Source organism: Chrysemys picta, chromosome 14 (assembly GCF_011386835.1).
Source record: "Chrysemys picta bellii isolate R12L10 chromosome 14, ASM1138683v2, whole genome shotgun sequence".
In the NCBI taxonomy this organism is placed as follows: domain Eukaryota; kingdom Metazoa; phylum Chordata; order Testudines; family Emydidae; genus Chrysemys; species Chrysemys picta.
The window spans coordinates 7,354,652-7,375,911 of record NC_088804.1 but is presented as its reverse complement, the minus strand read 5'-3'; the positions used below and the strand labels follow the sequence as shown (position 1 = coordinate 7,375,911).

Here is a 21,260-nt window from a genome sequence, read left to right as displayed (position 1 = left end):
ATGAACGAGAGGAGAGGTGGCGGGCTGAATCGCGGGATGAACAGAGCAAGTGGCGGGCTGAAGATGATAGGTGGCGTCAGCTTGCAGACAGAAGGCAAGAGTCGATGCTCCGGCTGCTGGAGCATCAAACTGATATGCTCCAGCGTATGGTTGAGCTGCAGGAAAGGCAGCGGGAGCAGAGACCGCCGCTACAGCCCCTGTGTAACCAACAGCCCTCCTCCCCAAGTTCCATAGCCTCCTCACCCAGACACCCAAGAACACGGTGGGGGGCCCTCTGGCCACCCAGTCACTCCACCCCAGATGATTGCCCAAGCATCGGAAAGCTGGCCTTCAATAAGAGTTAAAGTTTTAAACTGCAGTGTGTCCTTTTCCTTCCCTCCTCCCACACCCATTCCGGGCTACCTTGGCAATTATCCCCCTAGTTGTGTGATGAATTAATAAAGAATGCATGAATGTGAAGTAACAATGACTTTATTGCCTCTGCAAGCGGTACTTGAAGGGGGGTGGGGCGGGTGGGGTGGTTGGTTTACAGGGAAGTAGAGTGAACCAGGGAGGGAGGGCGGAGGGTTCATCAAGGAGAAACAAACTGAAGTTTCACACCGTAGCCTGGCCAGTCAGAAAACTGGTTTTCAAAGCTTCTCTGACGCGCACCGCGCCCTGCTGTACTCTTCTAACCGCCCTGGTGTCTGGCTGCACGTAATCAGCGGCGAGGCGATTTGCCTCAACCTCCCACCCCGCCATAAATGTCTCCCCCTTACTCTCACAGATATTGTGGTTCGCACAGCAAGCAGCAATAACAATGGGGATATTGGTTTCGCTGAGGTCTATCCGAGTCAGTAAGCTGCCCCAGCGCGCTTTTAAACGTCCAAATGCACATTCCACCACCATTCGGCACTTGCTCGGTCCAGACTACTGTCCAGGCTGCCTGTGTACGGCTTCATGAGCCATGGCATTAAGGGGTAAGCTGGGTCCCAAAGGATAACGATAGGCATTTCAACATCCCCAATGGTTATTTTCTGGTCCAGGAAGAAAGTCCCTTCCTCCAGCTTTCGAAACAGACCAGAGTGCCTGAGGACGCGAGCATCATGTACCTTTCCCGGCCATCCCACGTTGATGTTGGTGAAATGTCCCTTGTGATCCACCAGGGCTTGCAGCAGCATCGAAAAGTACCCCTTGCGGTTTATGTACTCGGTGGCCTGGTGCTCCGGTGCCAAGATAGGGATATGGGTTCCGTCTATCGCCCACCACAGTTTGGGAATCCCATTGTAGCAAATCCATCCACTATGACCTGCACGTTTCCCAGAGTCACTCCCTTGATATCAGCAGGTCTTTGATTGCCCTGGCAACTTGGATCACAGCAGCCCCTACAGTAGACTTGCTCGCTCCAAATTGATTCCCGACTGACCTGTAGCTGTATGGCGTTGCAAGCTTCCACAGGGCTCTCATCGCCACTCCCTTCTCAACTGTGAGGGCTGCTCTCATCCTGGTATTCTGGCTCTTCAGGGCAGGGGAAAGCAAATCAAAGTTCCATGAAAGTGCCCTTACGCATGCGAAAGTTTCGCAGCCACTGGGAATCGTCCCACACCTGCAACACGATGTGGTCCCACCAGTCTGTGCTTGTTTCCTGGGCCCAGAATCGGCGTTCCATGCCATGAACCTGCCCCAGTAACACCATGATTTGCACATTGCTGGGGCCCGTACTTTGTGAGAGGTCTATGTCCATGTCAATTTCCTCATCACTCTCATCGCCGCGCTGCAATCGCCTTCTCGGCTGGTCCTGGTTTTGCTTTGGCATGTCCTGGCTCTGCATATACTCCAGGACAATGTGCGTGGTGTTCATAGAGCTCATAATTGCCGCGGTGATCTGAGCGGGCTCCATGATCCCAGTGCTATGGCATCTGGTCTGAAAAAAGGCGCGAAACTGATGGAGGGAGGGAGGGGCGAGTGACGACATGGCGTACAGGTACAGAGAATTAAAATTCACAAAGGTGGCTGTGCATCAGGGAGAAACACAAACAACTGTCACACAGAATGGCCCCCCCAAAGATTGAACTCAAAACCCTGGGTTTAGCAGGCTGTTGATTTCACGGAGGGAAGGGGAAGCAAATGAATACAGAACAAATCTGGTCCATCTATTTTTTACATCTTAAGCTGGTAGCAGACGGTGCAGCATGACTGATAGCCATCGGCATCTTCTGGGTGCTTGGCAGAAGATACTGTACTACGACTGCTAGCCATCATCATCAAGACAGTTCAATAGGACTGCCGGCAGGACTGAGTCTCCAGGAGACAAAGCATGTTTGCCCAGGTGCCTATGTTTGAACTGGAGTACGACGATGACGGATACCAGTCGTAATACACCATCCACTGCCAAAAGGCAAGGAGCTGCTGCTGTGTAGCAATGCAGCCCCACGTCTGCCTCTGCCAGCACCCAGATAGCCGATGAAGGCTACCAGTCATACTGCACCGTCTACTGCCAAAAGGCAATTAGCTGCTGCTGTGTAGCAATGCAGTACCACGTCTGCCGGCACCCAGATGACATATGGTGACGGTGAGCTGAGCTGAGCTGAGCGGGCTCCATGCTTGGCGTGGAATGTTGTCTGCACAGGTAGCCCAGGTAAAAAGGCGCGAATCAATTGTCTGCCGTTGCTCTGACGGAGGGGGAGGGGCCTGATGACATGTACCCAGAAAGCCCCGCGACACTGTTTTTCATCATTCAGGCATTGGGATCTCAACCCAGAATTCCAATGGGCGGCAGAGACTGCGGGAACTGTGGGATAGCTACCCACAGTGCAACGCTCCAGAAGTCGACGCTAGCCTCGGTACTGTGGACGCGGTCCGCCGACTTCATGCACTTAGAGCATTTTATGTGGGGGGACACACAATCGACTGTATAAAACCGATATCTATAAAACCAGCTTCTATAAATTCGACCTAATTTCATAGTGTAGACATACCCATAGACTTATCCTCTGGCAATGGCCAGTCCCACTTGCTTCAGAGGAAGGAGCCAAAACCCGGTGTTGGAATATTGTGGACTGACCCGCGCAGAGGGGCAGTTACTGTCCGTTGCAGCGATGGGTTTTGCGATGTGGACACCTGTCGTTTAGGAGCTGGATCCAGACCAGTAGCTCTTTCCGCACATGCCACTGAACAGCTGTCAGAACATTCTGTTCTTTCCTTGTGCTGGATTTCACCTCGTTATAATTTCAGCAGCGCCGCGAATCAAAAGGGGAGGAAGGAAAGATAGGAGCGAGCCAGGAATCAGGTGTAATGCAGTGAAATGGTTATAGAAAAACAGCTGGGGCAGACCTGCTGGCTGTAGAAGTAGGGGTTGAACTAGAGCAGGGTTTCTCACTCTGTGAAGCGCAACCCAAGATGGGATCGCTAGAATGTATCAAAACTTTGTGGGGCAGGCTGGGCTCAGTTCCCCACTCTGGACATTGTGACCTGGTGCATGGGGTCTCGGTGCCACTACGGTTTACCCCAGCCACCCCTCCATCATGATGACATGGGGACAGCTGGGCCAGATTGGAGTGAGTGGTCCTGCAACCCCAAGCACCAGGTCACAACTCCACTTACACAAACTTGGCCTGGCCAGGCCAAACCTGAGCAGCACTGCGACCCCAGAGGTCACAACACCCAGAGTGGGGAGCTGAGCCCAGCCAGCCCTGGGGACTAAGAGCTGGGAGAGAGCAGCTGGTGTCACATTCTCTGATAAATGCTTGCACTCCAACGTACCCCCAGCCTGCAGGACCTCCCAATGTACCACTCCCTTTGGCCCGTACTGCTTCCCGCAGCTCCCATTGCCCGGGAACAGCGAACCGCAGCCACTGGGAGCTGTGGGCAGCCGTGTCTGCGGACGGTCAATGTAAACGAACTGTCTTGCGGCCCACCAGCGGATTACCCTGACGGGCCACAGGTTGCCCACCACTGCTCTAGTGGCAGATGACAATAGAACAGTTGTGTCCAGCCTTCTTGCACGGATAGAGTGTCGTGGTCAAAGACACCCACGCATTGATTTTAGTTTACAGACTCAAGCCTGAGGCCAGTTTATTGACATACATACCCGTGCACTGGGGTGCAGTCCGAAGACTGACACACCTAGGTCAGCACGCAGGCTGCCTTTATTTCGTTAAACCGCAAGCACAGTACAAACAATATGTCATGAGTTAAGAAATTGGGGTTGGGATCCGTTCCCCCTTCCTGGCACCTTCCTCATTATTTTCTGAGAATTGGGTGTTTTATTTTGGTACGGGGGTGCTTGGTGGTTTTCCCCAGGGGTGGTACTTGGCACCACTTTAGGGCTATTTTTCGTCAGGGTACATATTATTTTCCGGGGCTTTACGGTTATGGGCACAAGGGGGTTAACATAGGACGCTCAAAGAGGATACATGATTGGCTAATTTTGCAGATAGCTGGAATCACAGGAGAAGTTGGCATTTGCAAAAGCAATTTCTTCATACAAGCGGTTATTATATTTCATAAACTTGCGGTTATTAGGTTGCCGAGGCCTTTACCGCTGTTACTTCCTCCTCCCTCCCTCCTCTGGTCATGACCCTTGACCGAGTTTGGCAGAGAACTGTGTTGTTCCGTCTTGCTCAGGCCTAGGCCTGTACTGCTTTGTGTAAGGGTAGTTAGAATAACAGATCTCTGTTGGAGGGTTTATTTTGGGGCCTTCAGATTCAAAGCTTTGGCTATTAAAAAGAAGGCCCCCCTGTTCTATTTCCCCACAAGAGCTACCATTCTGTCTTCTCTCTGGTACTCACAGGAACACAATTCCTGGCATTTGCAGGTGTCCCACACCTCGCGTGGTAGCTCAACTCAGCCCATGCCGATGCAGAAAGAACTACAGGCTTTTCTGTCTGTTCCAGGCCCTGAGCTGTGAAAAATTCCTGCAGTTCTCTAGACAAACTCACTCTGCTGTTGTGTGCTTCTCTCTCTCAGGGTCAAAGTCTCTCACTGAGGAACGTCAAGAGCTGGGAAAGCCGCCCACGATGGATCGCCTCCTTCTGGCTCTGCTTTTCCTGTTGCAAGGTAATATTCTCCCTGGTTATTGCCTCGCCTCTACGCTGGTCTATATGGCTTACAACAGCCAAGATGGCAAGGATGTAGCATTATCAACCTTCTGCCCCACCGCCAGTGCCAGGATAGCACCTGTTAGGAGGAAGCAGTGGTCCCAGTATGGTTGGAGTGAGGTGGGGGGCAGGAGGTATAGAGGGACTTTCCCTCTAATTAAGTTTCCTGAAAGACAGAGAGACCGTCATTGTGTTCCGAGATGGAATTCCCCTCTCCTTCCAGGACAGGCTGGAGGCATGTAGATGAATCAGGGCAGGAATAAGACTGGATGTACATGGAGAATGCATTATTGTTATCTGTGTTCCTCATGTCCTACAGCACACCTGGGAGCGATCAGCCACCTGGGTGAGGTTAGAGTCCATTTAGAGGAAGGATGGGCCTGGCCTGAGCCTCAGGAGAGCTGGGTTCCCATGCTTGTTCTGAAAACACCTCCCTGGGTGACCATGGGCAGTCACTTAGTCTCTCTGGGCCACACTTGCCCATCCATACCATGGGGATAACAGGCCTGCCCTGCCTCACTGGGGAGTGTGTGGCTGAAGACATGAAAGACTGGGAGGCACTCAGACACTATGGTAATGGGTTCTTCCATGGCTCCCAAGATTTTCAGAGCAGGAGCTCTCTCTCTCTCTCTCTCTCTCTCTCTCTCTCTCTCTCTCTCTCTCTCATATATGGGCAGAACCTACCACATTGGGGCCCCCGATGCTTCCTGTGATCCATGTAATAAATAGACAGCTGTGTCATGTGGAGTCACCGAGGTGAATAACCTGGGGAACTCCTGGCATATGGAGCCCCTCGGGCTGAGCTACACCTTACAGTGCGGTTTTGTGTAACGCAGGGGTCGACGGAAGCAGCCGCCATGGAGAAGACTTTAGATTTTGTGGCGAAAGAAACCAAACGAAGAAAAGCCATATCACTTATCAGATGCGGCCAGAGAACATCACCATCGAGAACAGTGCTGACACGCTGAAGATAAGTGCGCCATTCCCACCAAACCTTGTAAACTTTTCTTTACCCGACAAGCTGGGGAACTACTACTTCTGCCTCTACTGGTACCAAAGGGATAGGATTTTCAACCTCACATATGGCAGAAACAACTACACGCTGAGTACCGAGGCAGAGCCTTCCTTCAACATTTCAAACCCAAGCGCACCGCAGAATAGAAGTGGGGTTCCTGTGCTTTCCAGAGTGTCCTACGCCTACGGCAAAGGCCTGCGGAACACCTCCCTCAGCAGCGCCGCTGTTTACTCCTTCTCCATCCGTGGTACAGTTAAATCAATACGTTAAATGGGTTAGAGAACTTGCAATGGTACCACTGCAGCCTCTGAGCATGTTCAGTCTCGGAAGCTAAGCAGGGCTAGCTCTGTCTGCCCATGGATGGGAAGGTTCTGGGAAAACCCCCGAGGCAGCTGATGCTCCATTAGGAGGTAGAGAAGGGCAGCTGGCTTCTCCACTGGTCACTAATTCCATCATTTTTCAAAAATGGCCACTAGTTTTGAGTTCCTCATTTTTGGGGCACCCACATGCAGCGCTTTGTGGCCGATTTCCCCACGGTGTCGAAATCCAACCTCTCCCAGTGACAAGAACTGGAGTTGTGGGTTCTCAGCATCTCTGGAAATCCAGCCCAAAGTTTCTCTATGTAAGCACACAAAATAAGTGGCCACTTTTGAAGACGTGGCTGCAAAGGTCCTGCATTTCACCGGATAACCCCTCATCTAGTCACAATGTCCCACCTTTAATGGCCAGTTGTGCTGCCTTCCGCAGTGCAGGGGTCCTCAGGTCACAGCTGTATGGGAGCCTTATAGGGATCCATCATGACACCAGCAACACTCCATCCTTTAGAACAGAGGTGGGGAAACTACAGCCCGTGGGCCACATCTGGCCCACGGGACTGTCCTGCCCAGCCCCCGAGTTCCTGGCCCGGGAGGCTAGCCCCCAGCCCCTCCCCTGCTGTTCCCCACCCCCCGCAGCCTCAGCTCACTCACTCCGCCTCCGGGGCAAGGCTCTGAGCGGCGGGACTGTGAGCTCCTGGGGCAGCGCAGCTGCAGAGCCCGGCCTGACCCGGTCTCTGAGCTGCGTGCTGGAGGCGGTGAGGGCAGCGTGGCCTGGCTCCAGCCGGGCGGCACGGCTGTAGCGCTGCCAGCCACCAGTGCTCCGGGCAGCGCGGTAAGGGAGCAGGGGGGGGTTGGATAGATGGCAAGGGAGTTTGGGGTGGTGGTCAGGGGGCGGGGGTGTGGATAGGGTTTGGGGTGGGAACAGGGGGTTGAATGGGGGCAGGAGTCCCGGGGGTGGCCGTCAGGAATGAGAGGAGGGGGTGGATGGGGCGGCGGGGGTCCGGGGGCGGTCAGGGGACCGGGAGCAGGGTTGTGTGGATGGGGCAGGGGTCCCAGAGGGGCCGTCAGGGAACAGGGGGGTTGGATGGGGCAGGAGTCCCGGGGGAGCAGATAGGACAAGGGGGCCGGGCTATGACCCCTTCCCCTAACCAGCCCTCCATACAGTTTACTAGGGTTACCATATTTCAGCAAGCAAAAAAGAGGACGGGAGGAGCCCCGCCCTAGCCCCTCCCACTTCCCGCCCCCCCAGAACCCCCAACCCTCCCCCCGTTCCTTGTCCCCTGACTGCCCCCTCCTGGGACCCCTGCCCCTAACTGCCCCCCAGGACTCCACCCCCTATCTAAGCCTCCCTGCCTCTTGTCCCCTGACTGCCCCAACCCTTATCCACACCCCCACCCCCAGACAGACCCCTGGGACTCCCACGCCCCATCCAACCACTCCCCACCCCCTGACAGCCCCCCCCAGAACTCCCAACCCATCTAAACCCCTCTGCTCCCTGTCCCCTGACTGCTCCGATCCCTCTCCCCACTCCTGCCCCCTGACAGCTCCCCCCCAGAACTCCCAACCCTCCACACCCCACCCCGCTCCTTGTCCCCTGACTGCCCCCTCCTGGGACCCCTGCTCCTAACTGCCCTCCAGAACCCCACCCCCTACCTAAGCCTCCCTGTTCCTTATCCCCTAACTGCCCCCTCCTAAGACCCCCCCAACTGCCTCCCAGGACCCTACCCCCTACCTGTACCCTGACTGCCCAAAACTTTCTCCACTCCCCCCAAAAAGCCCCCCCCTGAACTCCCGATCCCCCCGTTTCTTGACTGCCCCCTCCAGAACCTCCCTGCCCCTTCTCCTGCCCCCTGGCCCCCTTACCCTGCTGCTCAGAACAGGGTGTTGGGCTCTGTGCGAGCCGGACACGTGGCTGCGCTCCCCAGCACAACAAAACCTGGTCCCTGGCCCTGCACTGTGCTGCGGGAGCGGGGCGCGGGGCTGCCGGGGAAGAGCTGCCGGCTCAGAATGCAGGGAGGGAGAAGGAGCTCCTCTACAGCTGCTCCGGAGTCCAGCCCGGGACTTTCCTGCAGCCCTCCCAGCCGCTCGCTCTGCTCTGCCGGGGGAGGGGGGAAATCCCGGACATTTTGAGTGCTTTACAAATTCCCCCCGGACGCTATTTTTAGCACAAAAAGGAGGACATGTCCGGGTAAATCCGGACGAATGGTAACCCTAAGTTTACAAAACCCGATGCGCCCTCAGGCCAAAAAGTTTGCCTGCCCCTGCTTTAGAACACCTGCACAGTTGGAGACCGCTGAGCTCAGGTGAAGCTCTGGGTGCTAGGACCTGCAGTCTCCATGGCTGCACATGGGCACTGGAGTGGCCTCGGCTGCATTCTGGTTAGAGACACGCAGAGTAAGAGAGATGGAAGAGCAGGCGCATGCAGACTGGAGATTGCACCTTGAGGTTCTCGGCCTGTGCAGCTAGGAATGACATGAGTTTGCACCTATGCTAGTGCTGCTGTAACCTAATGGCCTGCCAGACAGTGTGGCAAAGGGATTGTCAAAGTATCCATGACTGGCTATTACCCTCAGCTAGCCCATTCCTTACAGTTTGGTGCAGGCAGTTGGCTGTTCAGAAGCCCTCTGCAAACTTCAGCAAGCCCATCTCCCGGGCAATTGAAACTCAGAGAGGAATGAGACAGGCAAGAAACTCACCACCATGGGCTGTCTCCCCTCTCATGCGTCCCGGTGGATGCAAGAGGCTCAGGGATCACCTCATGCGAATTCTTCCTTTTGCATGGCCAGCCCCAGCGGCTCGACTCAAAAGAGCAGGTTTGTGAAGGTATTTAGGCACCAGAAGATGCCTAGAGGGGCTTTGGGGAATCCCCTTAGGTGCTGAATAACTTTGAAAGTCGGGCCCCAAATGCCTTAAGCCGTATCCATGCTCTGCTTTGCCATTTGGACCTACCCAGGCATAACCATTGCAAACAGCCCGCATCTGGCTCGCCACTCACTCATGCTGATGTAAATCTGGAGTGGCTCCATTGAATTCAGACCAGTCTTCATCACACCCATGATCAGGGCCTGTCAAGGCTACTTCCCCACTCTGAACTTTAGGGTACAGATGTGGGGGCCTGCATGAAAACTTCTAAGCTTAACTACCAGCTTAGATCTGGTCCGCTGCCACCACTCCCAATGTGCTAATTCCCTTCCCTGGGTAGCCTTGAGAGACTCTTCACCAATTCCCTGGTGAATACAGATCCAAACCCCTTGGATCTTAAAACAAGGAGAAATTAACCATCCCCCCTCCTTCCTCCCACCAACTCCTGGTGGATCAAGATCCAACCCCCTTGGATCTAAACACAAGGGAAAATCAATCAGGTTCTTAAAAAGAAGGCTTTTAATTAAAGAAAAAGATAAAAATCATCTCTGTAAAATCAGGATGGGAAATAACTTTACAGGGTAATCAAATGTAAAGAGCCCAGAGGACCCCCCTCTAGCCTTAGGTTCAAAGTACAGCAAACAGAGGTAAACACTCTAGTAAAAGGTACATTTACAAGTTGAGAAAACAAAGATAAAATTAACACGCCTTGCCTGGCTATTTACTTACAAGTTTGAAATATGAGAGACTTGTTCAGAAAGATTTGGAGAGCCTGGATTGATGTCTCGTCCCTCTCAGTCCCAAGAGCGAACAACCCCCAAAACAAAGAGCACAAACAAAAGCCTTCCCCTCACCGAGATTTGAAAGTATCTTGTCCCCTTATTGGTCCTTCGGGTCAGGTGTCAGCCAGGTTACCTGAGCTTCTTAACCCTTTACAGGTAAAAGGATTTTGGAGTCTCTGGCCAGGAGGGATTTTATAGTATTGTACACAGGAGGGCTGTTACCCTTCCCTTTATAGTTATGACAGGGCCGGATTAACTTTTTGTGGGCCTGGCACCAAACATATTGTGGGCCCCCATTGGGGAAATAGGGCATGTGATGGGGGGCGGTCCGCAGAGCGAGGGGCCGGTTGGGGGCAATGAGACACAGCGCAGCAGGAGTGGCCCCACTCAGCCCAGCACAAGGGCACTGTTTACAAACCCAAAACTGCTAGATGCACACTGGCCCGCCCAGCCCTGCGGTGCCAGTGTGCCCCTTCCACACTGCCCCAGGCCCGGTGCCCTGCCCTTATGCCAGTGCCCCCTCACCCAGAGACTTCCTCCACAGATCCCTATGCCCAGCACCCCCTGCCTAGAGACCCCTCCCACTGACATCCCACCACAACTCCACAGCACCCTGCACACCATACCCCCTGCCCAGCTCCCCCACCCACAGATCCCCTACTGTCCAGCACCCCCTTCACAGTCCCACCATCACAGCTGTACAGCACCCCATATTCCGGAGGGAATTCTGCAGCAAATTCTGTGCATCATATTTTAAAATTCTGATTTTTTTTTATAATAAATAAATGTGGAAACTCCACCATGGCAGTGGGGAGCACAGGCCACTGGCTGCATGGAGGTGGGAGATCACCCTGCAGCCTCACCCACCCCCCTGGGACAGGGACTTGGCAGTGAGACTGAACCTGACCCTGACACAGCACAAGGGCCAGGCCTGCCACAGAAACACCCTTGCTCATTCACACCTCATTCATTCAACATGCCAATTGATTAAGGGAGTGTCAGGAGGGGGAATCTTATTCTACTCCTAGCAAAAAGACATTTTTCTTCTACTTTAACTATCCTTAGGGGCTATAACATTATACCAAGCCTTAACACAAAGTTTTCTATAAGTTTTTCTACATAGGGATCTGATACAAAGTTCCTATATCAAAGGACTTGATACAAAGTTGTATGAAAATAGTTTAATACAGGGTTATATGAAGAGGCATAATACAAAGTCATATGAAAGTTAGAGGTTATATATGGATAGCCTTAATACAAGGTTATATAGAGAGGCATAATACAAAGTCATATGAAAGTTATGTGAAGATGCTTAATACAGAGCTTTATCTACAGGGTTCATTTGGGTGGGGGTCTAGGTGTAGGTGGTTGGGGCTCAGTGGGGAGGGTGTCTGGGGGGCTCATCGGGGTGGTACAGATGCAGGGGAGGTGGGGCTTGTCAGGGTGAGGGTTTGATGGGCCTGCTTAACAGGGGAGCCCCAGCTGCTGCCAAGGGGATCCGCATGCTGGGCCCCCGTTTCCCCTATCCCAGGGATCGGTAACCTTCAGCACGTGGCCCACCGGGGTAAGCCCCCTGGAGGGCCGGGCCGGTTTGTTTACTTGCCATGTCCACAGGTTCGGCTGATTGCGTCTCCCACTGGCCGTGGTTTGCTGCTCCAGGCCAATGGGGGCTGCAAGAAGCCGCGGACAGCACATCCCTCGTCCTGCAGCCCCCCATTTGCCTGGAGCCGCGATCGGCTGAACCTGCGGACGCGGCAGGTAAACAAACTGGTCTGGCCCACCAGGGGGCTTACCCTTGCAGACCATGTGCCGAAGGTTGCCGATCCCTGCCCTATCCCCTTCTCTTCCCCATCCCATGCCCCTTCCCCACCACTCCATCTCCTCCCCATCCCATCCCCTTCCTTCCACACTGCCTCTGTCCCCCTGCCTGCCCCACCCCGGGCACTCACTGTTGTACAAGATGAAGGATGGGGAAGGCTCCCAGCACACAGAAGGGAGCTCAACCAGCACTAGGACCCAGAAGGGGGTGTCCAGCTGCAAAGTCCGGGGAGCTGAGCAGCACCTTCTCTTTTCAGCCTGGCTGCGCAGCTCTGCAGTCAGAGTAGGTCTGCTCCTTCCACCCCCCTCCCCAAAACCCCACCCCCGCCTCTTCTCTGCCTCCTCTCCCCAGGTGAGCATGCTGCGGCTGTGCTCCTCCCCCACCCCCCTGCCGGCAAACAGCTGATCGGCGGCAGGGATGGGGAGGGCGGGAAGGGAGCAAGCTGTGAGAAGAGGCTGGGGAGTGGGAGCTTGGCTGCCCTACTGCAGCAGGAGCCTCAGTGCCAGGAGCATCAAGCTTCTGCCCCCCGCAGGAGAGAGCGGGGGGCGGAGAAGAGTGGGTCTGATCGGGGCCCCCCTGCAGTGTGGGCCCGGGTCCATGGCGCCAGTCGCTCCATGGTAAATCCGCTACTGCCCATGATTGTAGGGTTACCATTCGTCCGGATTCCCCCGGACATGTCCGGCTTTTTTCAGTTAAAAATAGCGTCCGGGGGGAATTTGTCAATGTCTGGACTTCCCCCGCCCCCCATGCAGAGCGTGCGGGGCTTACAGGGCAGCCGGCTGGGTGGTGCCACTCGCACGGGCTCCGGCAGCCAGAGCCCCTCCTCCACTTCCCCCGTCCTCTCCCCTGCAACTTGAGACCACTCCCCTCCTCTCCCTCCCTCCCCCCGCCCTGCATTCACAGATCGCCGGCCGCGGCCTCGGCCTCCGGCAGTCTGGAGCTCCGACCCTGCTCCCCTCCCCCGCTGCCGAGCACGCTGCTCTGCAGCACAGTAAGGAGGCCAGAGAGTCGGAGAAGGGGCAGGGGGGTTCTGGGGGGGCAGTCAAGAGACAGGGAGCAGGGGGAGGGTTGGATGGGTCAGGAGTTCGGGGGGGGCTGTCTGGGGGTTGGGGGTGTAAGGTTTTGGGCAGTCAGGGTACAGGTGGGGCGGGTCTCAGGAGGGGGCAGTAAGGGGACAAGGAACAGGGAGGCTTAGGTAGGGGGTGGGGTTCTGGAGGGCAGTTAGGAGCAGGGGTCCCAGGAGGGGGCAGTCAGGGGACAAGGATCGAGGGGGTGTTTGGGAGTTCTGGGGGGGGGCTGTCAGGGGGCAGGAGTGGGGAGAGGGATCAGAGCAGTCAGGGGACAGGGAGCAGAGGGGTTTAGATGGGTCAGGAGTTTTGGGGGGGGCTGTCAGGGGGTGGGGAGTGGTTGGATGGGGCGTGGGAGTCCCAGGGGTCTGTCTGGGGGTGGGGGTGTGGATAAGGGTTGGGGCAGTCAGGGGACAGGTAGGGGGTAGAGTCCTAGGGGGCCAGTTAAGATGTGGGGAAGGTCTCAGGAGGGGGCAGTCAGGGGACAAGGAGCAGGGAGGCTTAGGTAGGGGGTGGAGTCCTGGGGGGCAGTTAGGGGCAGGGGTCCCAGGAGGGGGGGAGGGTTGGGGGTTCTGAGGGAGCAGGAAGTGGGAGGGAGTGGAAGGGGCAGGGGCGGGGCTAGGGCAGGACAGGGGCGGGGCTCCTCCCGTCCTTTTTTTTGATTGTTGAAATATGGTAACCCTACATGATTGCCAAACAATTAATAACGCAGTCGCCTGAGAACACAGTATAAAGCACTTGCTGCCTGGGGGAGGGACGCTACAGAAACCAGCGTTGTCCCCTCTTCACAGAACTAATCACAGCATTCTCTTTTCTTTCCACATCGACTGCTGAAGACATCAGGGTGCATGCGATTGAAAAAGAATTAAGGACTTTAGCAAACTACATGAAGAAACCCACTGGAAGCATGACCATTGTACCATATGAGTGAGTACAGTATACAAACTATGTCCAGCTCCTCCTCTCCCAGATCAGGCGCTTCCCATCACTGTCTGTACAGCCTCACATGCCCGAGGAGTGTGTCTGTGGGGAGCTCTGGTTTTCGGGAGAGGTAGGTCAGATATACAGCCTCCCAACCCCAGCAGCGGGTCCTCAAAACTCTCCTCCTGTCACTTGGTGGTGGTACAGCCCCTGCTTTGAGGATCTCTTCCCTCCTACCCTCTCTAGACCCATGCTCTGTTCCTTCTTCCCCAAAAGGAGACTTCTGCGTTTGGAATCGGACCTGAGACAGGTGGTGTTTGAAGGGGAGAGCGAGACTTTTGGGACGAGTACAGTGCGGGCGACTGTTTTGAAGATAGGGCTCAGCAAAGCCTCTCAGGATCTGCCCTTCATGTCTGAACTGGAGGTGAGTGCAGGTGTGCCGGGGTCACAGAGCCACGACCATAGAGTTCAAGGCCAGAAGGCACCACCAGATCATCTAGTCTGACTTCCTGTACAGTACAGGCCACCAACACCTACCCAGTAAACCCAACAACTGAAACGAGACCCAAGTATTACAGCCTAAAGGAGACTAGCCTATTGTGTGCCACAGGCAGAGAACAGCAGGGACCGAGGTGCCCGAATGCCTGCGGACAGTAGGGAAATTATGAAGTCAGATAGACTCAAATGATCCTGGCAAGGGACCCGCGCCCCATACTGCAGAGACGGGTGAAAAGCTCTCCAGGTCACTGCCCATCTGAGCTGGGGGACAGTTCCTTCTCAACCCCCATACGGCAGTGATCAGTTAGACCCTGAGCATGTGAGCAAGAACCAGCCAGCCAAGCACCTGAGAGAGAGAACACTCAAGATCACCTCAGCACACCGGGCACCCCCATCAATGTCCCACCTCTGAGGCTTCAGAGGAAGGAGACAAAAAATGACCTGTGGGTAAGGGGAAACCCTCCCTCCAGATGCCTTCCAGTGACCACCAGTTGAAGCCCTGAAGCATGAGGGCTTCAGCTTTATTTTACATAAGAACAACCAGCACATATGCCATCTCAGCCATTCCTTCCCCCAAATTCAGGGGGTATCTGTTCCCTACAGGTCTCTTACCTGAGAGTCATGCCCTGCTCCAGAGCTTCCCACAGGAGTCCATCTGCTCCTTGTAGCTTTTCCTGATGGCTCCATACCCAGCTGGCCTGCCTGCTGGCTTCTAGAATCGCCTCATCCCTAGCTGATCATCACAGGCTGGGTCCTGCTCCCCTTAATGGCCCAGCCATCCAGGGACAGACTGAAATTACCTGCAGTGCCTAAAGCAGTGTCCGTGCTAGGTGCCTCGAGCAGGGACCCCAGACCAACCGGAGCGTTTGCAGAACCTCTTGATGCACTTGGCATGTTTCCAGGTGATGCCTTTTTCTCTGTGGAACCTTTCCAGGTCATGGTCCAGGTCCTGGGTTGGTCTTTGCAGCATTAGAGTTTGCAATGTAGAGGGGACCTGACTCCTTCCCATAACCAGGGTAACCTGGGAGGTGTCTGGTTACAGCGTGTAGTTAAAGGGATACTCTCACCCCGAAAAATCAGACTTCTGTTCTTTATACTGATTGCCAGGGAAATCTCCTCTTCACTCTGGTTTCACTTTCTTCCCTTGCCGCCTTGGGCAGCCCTTGGTGGAGGCCCATGCTCTGACTAGTCACACTTCCTGTCTCATGAGGGTGATCAGAGGAGCCCCCTGCCCTCACTCCCGAGGAGAGGTCGCTGGCAGGCTGTGCCGTGGGCCCTGCCAGAGGGCTGCGCACCCCTGTGAGGGCAGCCAGGATTGAATCTCCTTTCCTTGAGACTCCTGCATGGGGAGCTCGGCTCCGCCCTTCTGGCATGAGGCTGGGGAACAGCGGGAGGCAGGGGAGGCAGAGAATCCGCCTTTAGAGCCAGGGCCAGCTCCAGGCACCAGCCTAGCAAGCATGTGCCTAGGCCGGCCAATGAAGAAGGGGGGGACACGTCCAGCCATTCGGCGGCGGGGCCGTCACACCCTCTTGCCGCCGTAGAATGAAGCGGCGGTAGAGCTGCCGCTGCTTGCAATCGCGGCTTTTTTTTTTTTCCTGCTTGGTGCGGCAAAAACGCTAGACTGGCCCTGTTTAGAGCCCAGGGAGGAGCGTCAAAGTTGTGAGGCTTCATCTCGGTCCTGCTGTTGAAGGGAGGGAGCAGCAGGGAGCCGCCAGCCCGGCTAAACGACTGGAATAGAAACGTTCTTACCTCAAGTTGCCGGCGTCCCTTTAACACCCAGTCGGGTGCCGTCCACACTACAAACCAGAGCAGTGATGTGTGTGGGTCCCTGGCCTGGGCATCAGATCCTCAGCGGGGGTAAATCAGCGTAGCTCTGGTGATGCGATTTACCCCAACGGGTGTTGTGGGGCGTGTGTAGCCAGAGCCCGAGGCTTTCCCTAGCGCCCTGTGCTTGGGCAGCCTCACCGCGTGCGCCGGCCACTCTGAGGGCTCTGCTGGGCTTTGTTTTGCAGGTGGGCAGAGAGGTCCATGGCTTTGAGGTGAATCTGCCCAAGATCCTCTTTGCACAGGTGAGGGGCAGGCGGAGGAACGCTGAGGAGCGAGTGGTCCTGATGGATATCAACAACAAGGCCCTTTTCCAGGTAAGGGCTGGGCCCTGGGCTGGGAATGAATTTGGGGGCTAATAGTGCTGGGCAGCGCTGGGCCAGGTTTGGTTGGGAGCAGCTGCTGCGAATGGCGATGATGCAGGCTGTGCACAGCTCTGCCAGGGCAGCTCGAGAGCATCCCCGCTGCTGGTCCTGCTCCCTCGGTCTGCCGGTCCGTGGGAAATCCAACCTGCCGCGCAACCTCCTGCTCAGCCAGGTTTGGGCTGGCACCCAGCTCTGACCCCCGACTCACAGCACCCTCTGCTGTGCCAGCCCTGCCAATGCCCCTCCCCCCGACTCACGGCACCCCCTCTATGCCAGCCCTGCCAATGCCCCTCCCCCGACTCTCAGCACCCCCTACTATGCCAGCTCTGCCAATGCCCCTCCCCCGACTCACAGCACCCCCTGCCATGCCAGCCCTGCCAATGCCCCTCCCCCGACTCACAGCACCCCCTCTATGCCAGCCCTGCCAATGCCCCTCCCCCGACTCACGGCACCCCCTGCTATGCCAGCCCTGCCACTGCCCCTCCCCCGACTCACAGCACCCCCTCTATGCCAGACCTGCCAATGCCCCTCCCCCGACTCACAGCACCCCCTCTATGCCAGCCCTGCCAATGCCCCTCCCCCGACTCACAGCACCCCCTCTATGCCAGCCCTGCCAATGCCCCTCCCCCGACTCACAGCACCCCCTGCTATGCCAGCCCTGCCAATGCCCCTCCCCCGACTCACAGCACCCCCTGCTATGCCAGCCCTGTCAATCCCCCTCCCCGACTCACAGCACCCCCTGCTGTGCCAGCCCTGCCAATGCCCCTCCCCCAACTCACAGCACCCCCTTCTGTGCCAGCCTTGCCAATGCCCCTCCCCTCCGACTCACAGCACCCCCTGCTCTGCCAGCCCTGCCAATGCCCCTCCCCTCCGACTCACAGCACCCACTGCTATGCCAGCCCTGCCAATGCCCCTCCCCCGACTCACAGCACCCCCTGCCAAGCCAGCCCTGCCAATGCCCCTCCCCCGACTCACAGCACCCCCTGCTGTGCCAGCCCTGCCAATGCCCCTCCCCCGACTCACAGCACCCCCTGCTATGCCAGCCCTGCCAATGCCCCTCCCCCGACTCACAGCACCCTCTGCTATGCCAGCCCTGCCAATGCCCCTCCCCAAACTGACAGCACCCCCTGCTGTGCCAGCCCTGCCAATGCCCCTCCCCCGACTCACAGCACCCCCTCTATGCCAGCCCTGCCAATGCCCCTCCCCCGACTCACAGCACCCTCTGCTATGCCAGCCCTGCCAATGCCCCTCCCCCGACTCACAGCACCCACTGCTATGCCAGCCCTGCCAATGCCCCTCCCCCGACTCACAGCACCCCCTGCCAAGCCAGCCCTGCCAATGCCCCTCCCCCGACTCACAGCACCCCCTGCTGTGCCAGCCCTGCCAATGCCCCTCCCCCGACTCACAGCACCCCCTGCTATGCCAGCCCTGCCAATGCCCCTCCCCCGACTCACAGCACCCTCTGCTATGCCAGCCCTGCCAATGCCCCTCCCCAAACTCACAGCACCCCCTGCTATGCCAGCCCTGCCAATGCCCCTCCCCCGACTCACAGCACCCCCTGCCAAGCCAGCCCTGCCAATGCCCCTCCCCCGACTCTCAGCACCCCCTCTATGCCAGCCCTGCCAATGCCCCTCCCCCGACTCACAGCACCCCCTGCTATGCCAGCTCTGCCAATGCCCCTCCCCCGACTCACAGGACCCCCTGCTGTGCCAGCCCTGCCAATGCCCCTCCCCCGACTCACAGCACCCCCTGCCAAGCCAGCCCTGCCAATGCCCCTCCCACAACTCACAGCACCCCCTGCCAAGCCAGCCCTGCCAATGCCCCTCCCCCGACTCACAGCACCCCCTGCTATGCCAGCCCTGGCAATGCCCCTCCCCCAACTCTCAGCACCCCCTGCTATGCCAGCCCTGCCAATGCCCCTCCCCCGACTCTCAGCTCCCCCTGCTGTGCCAGCCCTGCCAATGCCCTTCCCCCAACTCTCAGCACCCCCTGCTGTGCCAGCCCTGCCAATGCCCCTCCCCCGACTCACAGCACCCCCTGCTATGCCAGCCCTGGTCCCCACCCCTGCCCCTGAACTGTCCCCAGCGGCACACTGTCCTGTGTGAACAGGTTGAGTCGGATGAGACCCAATAGCTTCTTTTTGCTGTGTGCCTTTAGCCAGGCCCTGAGCTCCCTTTCCCAGAGGAGCCAGGCCAGTGTACTCACGGTGCCTCCCCACTGGGAAACACTGTGGGCCCATCATAGCCACACACCGGGACAGTGCTAGGAGGGTCCCCAAATTCAGGTTCCGGCCAAAGCTCTGCCGGTTGCGATCTCCCTTTGTGCCTAGCGACTGCAGCTCAAACCGGTCCCTGGCTGGGCTCCGGAAGAAATGCCTCCACCCCAGGCCCCGGCAGGGTATTGTACAGCTAGGGGCAGTATGGAAGGTGGCACCTTACCCTGCAGCTCCTCTCAGCGTCAGGACCCCGGAGCAGCTGGACCATTGGGGGTTGTGATCTGGCCTTTGCCACAGTAAATAGGAGGCCACCTGGTGTCCTGATGCCCTCCCCCAGATGCCTGTGCTACGTCAGCTGTGACAGCGGCGAGGCACAGCCTGAGGAGAGACTGCGCCGGCTCCCGTAGCCTGTGAGCGCAGACCCTCCTTGGGTCTGTGTGGTCTGCTGAGGAAGGTGACAAGGAAGCTCTCTGGGTCTGAGATCTCCGGGAGGTTTAGAGCAGCTTGGTGCCCGGCAGCTGTCACTCTCCCACGCTGGCATCACGGGCTTTCCATCTCTTTCAGGACCAGAACAGCAGCAGGGTGCTCGGTGAAAAGGTGATTGGCATCACCGTGGGGAACACCCCCGTATCAGGCCTCCCACAGGACGTGGTCCTCAAATTCTTTCATGTCCAGCTGCCGGTAGGTGTGAGAAACGGCCCCATTCCAATCAGTCTGCCCAGGGTGGGGGCGGGGGCTGAGACCTGCCAACTCAGCTTCTGCCTCGGCTCTGTCGCCCCATCCTCTCTAGGGGATCCCCTTCCAAAACACGTAGCTCAGGCCAACTAGCCACTTCCAGAGAGACGGCACAGCCGGTGTCGGATCTTTCCCTGCCCCATAGGCTGTTGCTGGGAGCAGCCTCCCTCTTGAAAAAGGAGGTGACCGACTGGACTGCTGGGGAGAGAATGATCTTTGTTTCCTGGCCCCAGTCACATGACAAGGGCCAGAGTTTCTTTTCTCCTCCTGCCCCATCTGCCCCTTGATCTGCCCCTCAGCCAAACTCGCCTGCCCCGTGAATAACCCAGAGAGGCTCAGGCATCACCACCCATGTTCTTGTCCTTTCAGAGGAACGTGACTCCACAGTGCGTGTTCTGGGACGTGGACTCCAGCCGTGAGTATCTCCGAGAGAGCAGGCAGTGACTGACACCTGTGCAGTGGGGGAGTCCAGTGCTACCCTCCCGATTTGACAGCACCTTATGCTGGCTTTGCACAGGTGTGAGGTGGGAACCAGACCCCTAGCCTAGCTGCCCAAGGAAGGGAGTGAGCATCAGTCACTTTACAACCTGAAGCATGGGACTGGACTGTCCTTGGTATTTTAACTCTTGTAGAGACAAACTCTGGGCCAAGTCCAACTCCCATTGGAGTGGATGGAAAGACTCCCGTTTACTTCAGTAGGAGTGGGATTGGCCCAGCACATGGTCAGTGGCTGGATACATCCATCCCTTCTCCATCAGGAGACGCTGATTGGTTTTCACTCTGTCCTTCTCCAATCTGTGTCACTCACTCCAGCTCCCTGTGACTTCTCCTTTTCAGCCTCAACAGGGCTTGATTTGACAGCCTCCCCTTATCTGTGAATCCTGCCATTCCTCTTAATGCCAGGGATACAGTCCCTAGATCTCTGTGGATGGCTAGATATCCATGGGGGAACCACCTGAGATCCTAAAGAATCTGTCCCAGGCCCTGCTCTCCACCCAGATATGGGTGAGGGCGATTTCGGGTGCTAAGACTCCCCACTATAGCACTGCTGCCATGTGGTCTGTATGGGAGTCACTGGGCCCCATGGCAAAGCACTCTCTCATTCTCACCTGCTGGCAGACACCGTGGGTCAAAGACTTTCTGTGAACATTGACTTGGGCTGAGTGTGTGAAACCTCCCACCTTCAAGAGGAAACTGCTTTTCTCTTTGCAGATGGCCGCGGCAGCTGGAAAAGTGATGGCTGTGAAACAGAGACGGGTAATAACCAGACAGTCTGTCGTTGCAACCATCTCACCTATTTTGCTGTGCTGATGGTGGGTACCGGGTACCAGCTCCCACTCGCGCGCTCATCCTCACTGTATGGACTCCATGTGATGGGTAAAGCTCTCAGCTCTTGCCCAGCATGGCTCTAACACCTCCCCTGTCCTCTCCATTCTCAGATGTCCTCTCCAGAGATAGATTACATCCACAAGGAGTACCTGACGATTATCACCTACATTGGCTGCATTATCTCAGCTGTGGCTTCCCTCTTCACCATCATCTTCTTCTTCTGCTGCTCCAGGTACAGTACTATGGTTCGGGGCCGGGGATTAGCTAGCAGCCTGTAACTCGTGCTCATGCTGACCAGTTCGCTACCCCATGCAGGTAGCATCCCCCTCGGCTGCCATTACACACAGATAGGCCAAGATTTTCTAAAGGGACTGGTGATTCTGGGGGCCCAACGTGAGATGCCTGAAAGGGGCCTGATATTCAGGAAGTGCTG

The 21,260-nt window shown here is 56.7% G+C and overlaps 1 protein-coding gene across 2 annotated transcripts in view; it reads left to right on the top strand.

The window, feature by feature from the left end:
- LOC135975557 (adhesion G-protein coupled receptor G1-like) overlaps positions 1 to 21,260 on the top strand; it is a 43,508-nt gene that overhangs the window by 17,011 nt on the left and 5,237 nt on the right. Inside the window, exons 3-11 of one of the 2 annotated variants that reach the window (XM_065566865.1) lie at positions 4,948 to 5,037; positions 5,915 to 6,340; positions 13,765 to 13,867; positions 14,138 to 14,285; positions 16,372 to 16,500; positions 19,328 to 19,444; positions 19,868 to 19,913; positions 20,711 to 20,811; positions 20,938 to 21,059. In XM_065566865.1, the coding sequence (XP_065422937.1) occupies positions 4,998 to 5,037; positions 5,915 to 6,340; positions 13,765 to 13,867; positions 14,138 to 14,285; positions 16,372 to 16,500; positions 19,328 to 19,444; positions 19,868 to 19,913; positions 20,711 to 20,811; positions 20,938 to 21,059 (1,232 nt within the window). In that variant the 5' untranslated portion in view covers positions 4,948 to 4,997. The remainder of the gene's footprint in view (positions 1 to 4,947; positions 5,038 to 5,914; positions 6,341 to 13,764; positions 13,868 to 14,137; positions 14,286 to 16,371; positions 16,501 to 19,327; positions 19,445 to 19,867; positions 19,914 to 20,710; positions 20,812 to 20,937; positions 21,060 to 21,260) is intronic. The other variant, XM_065566866.1, reaches the window with a different exon arrangement.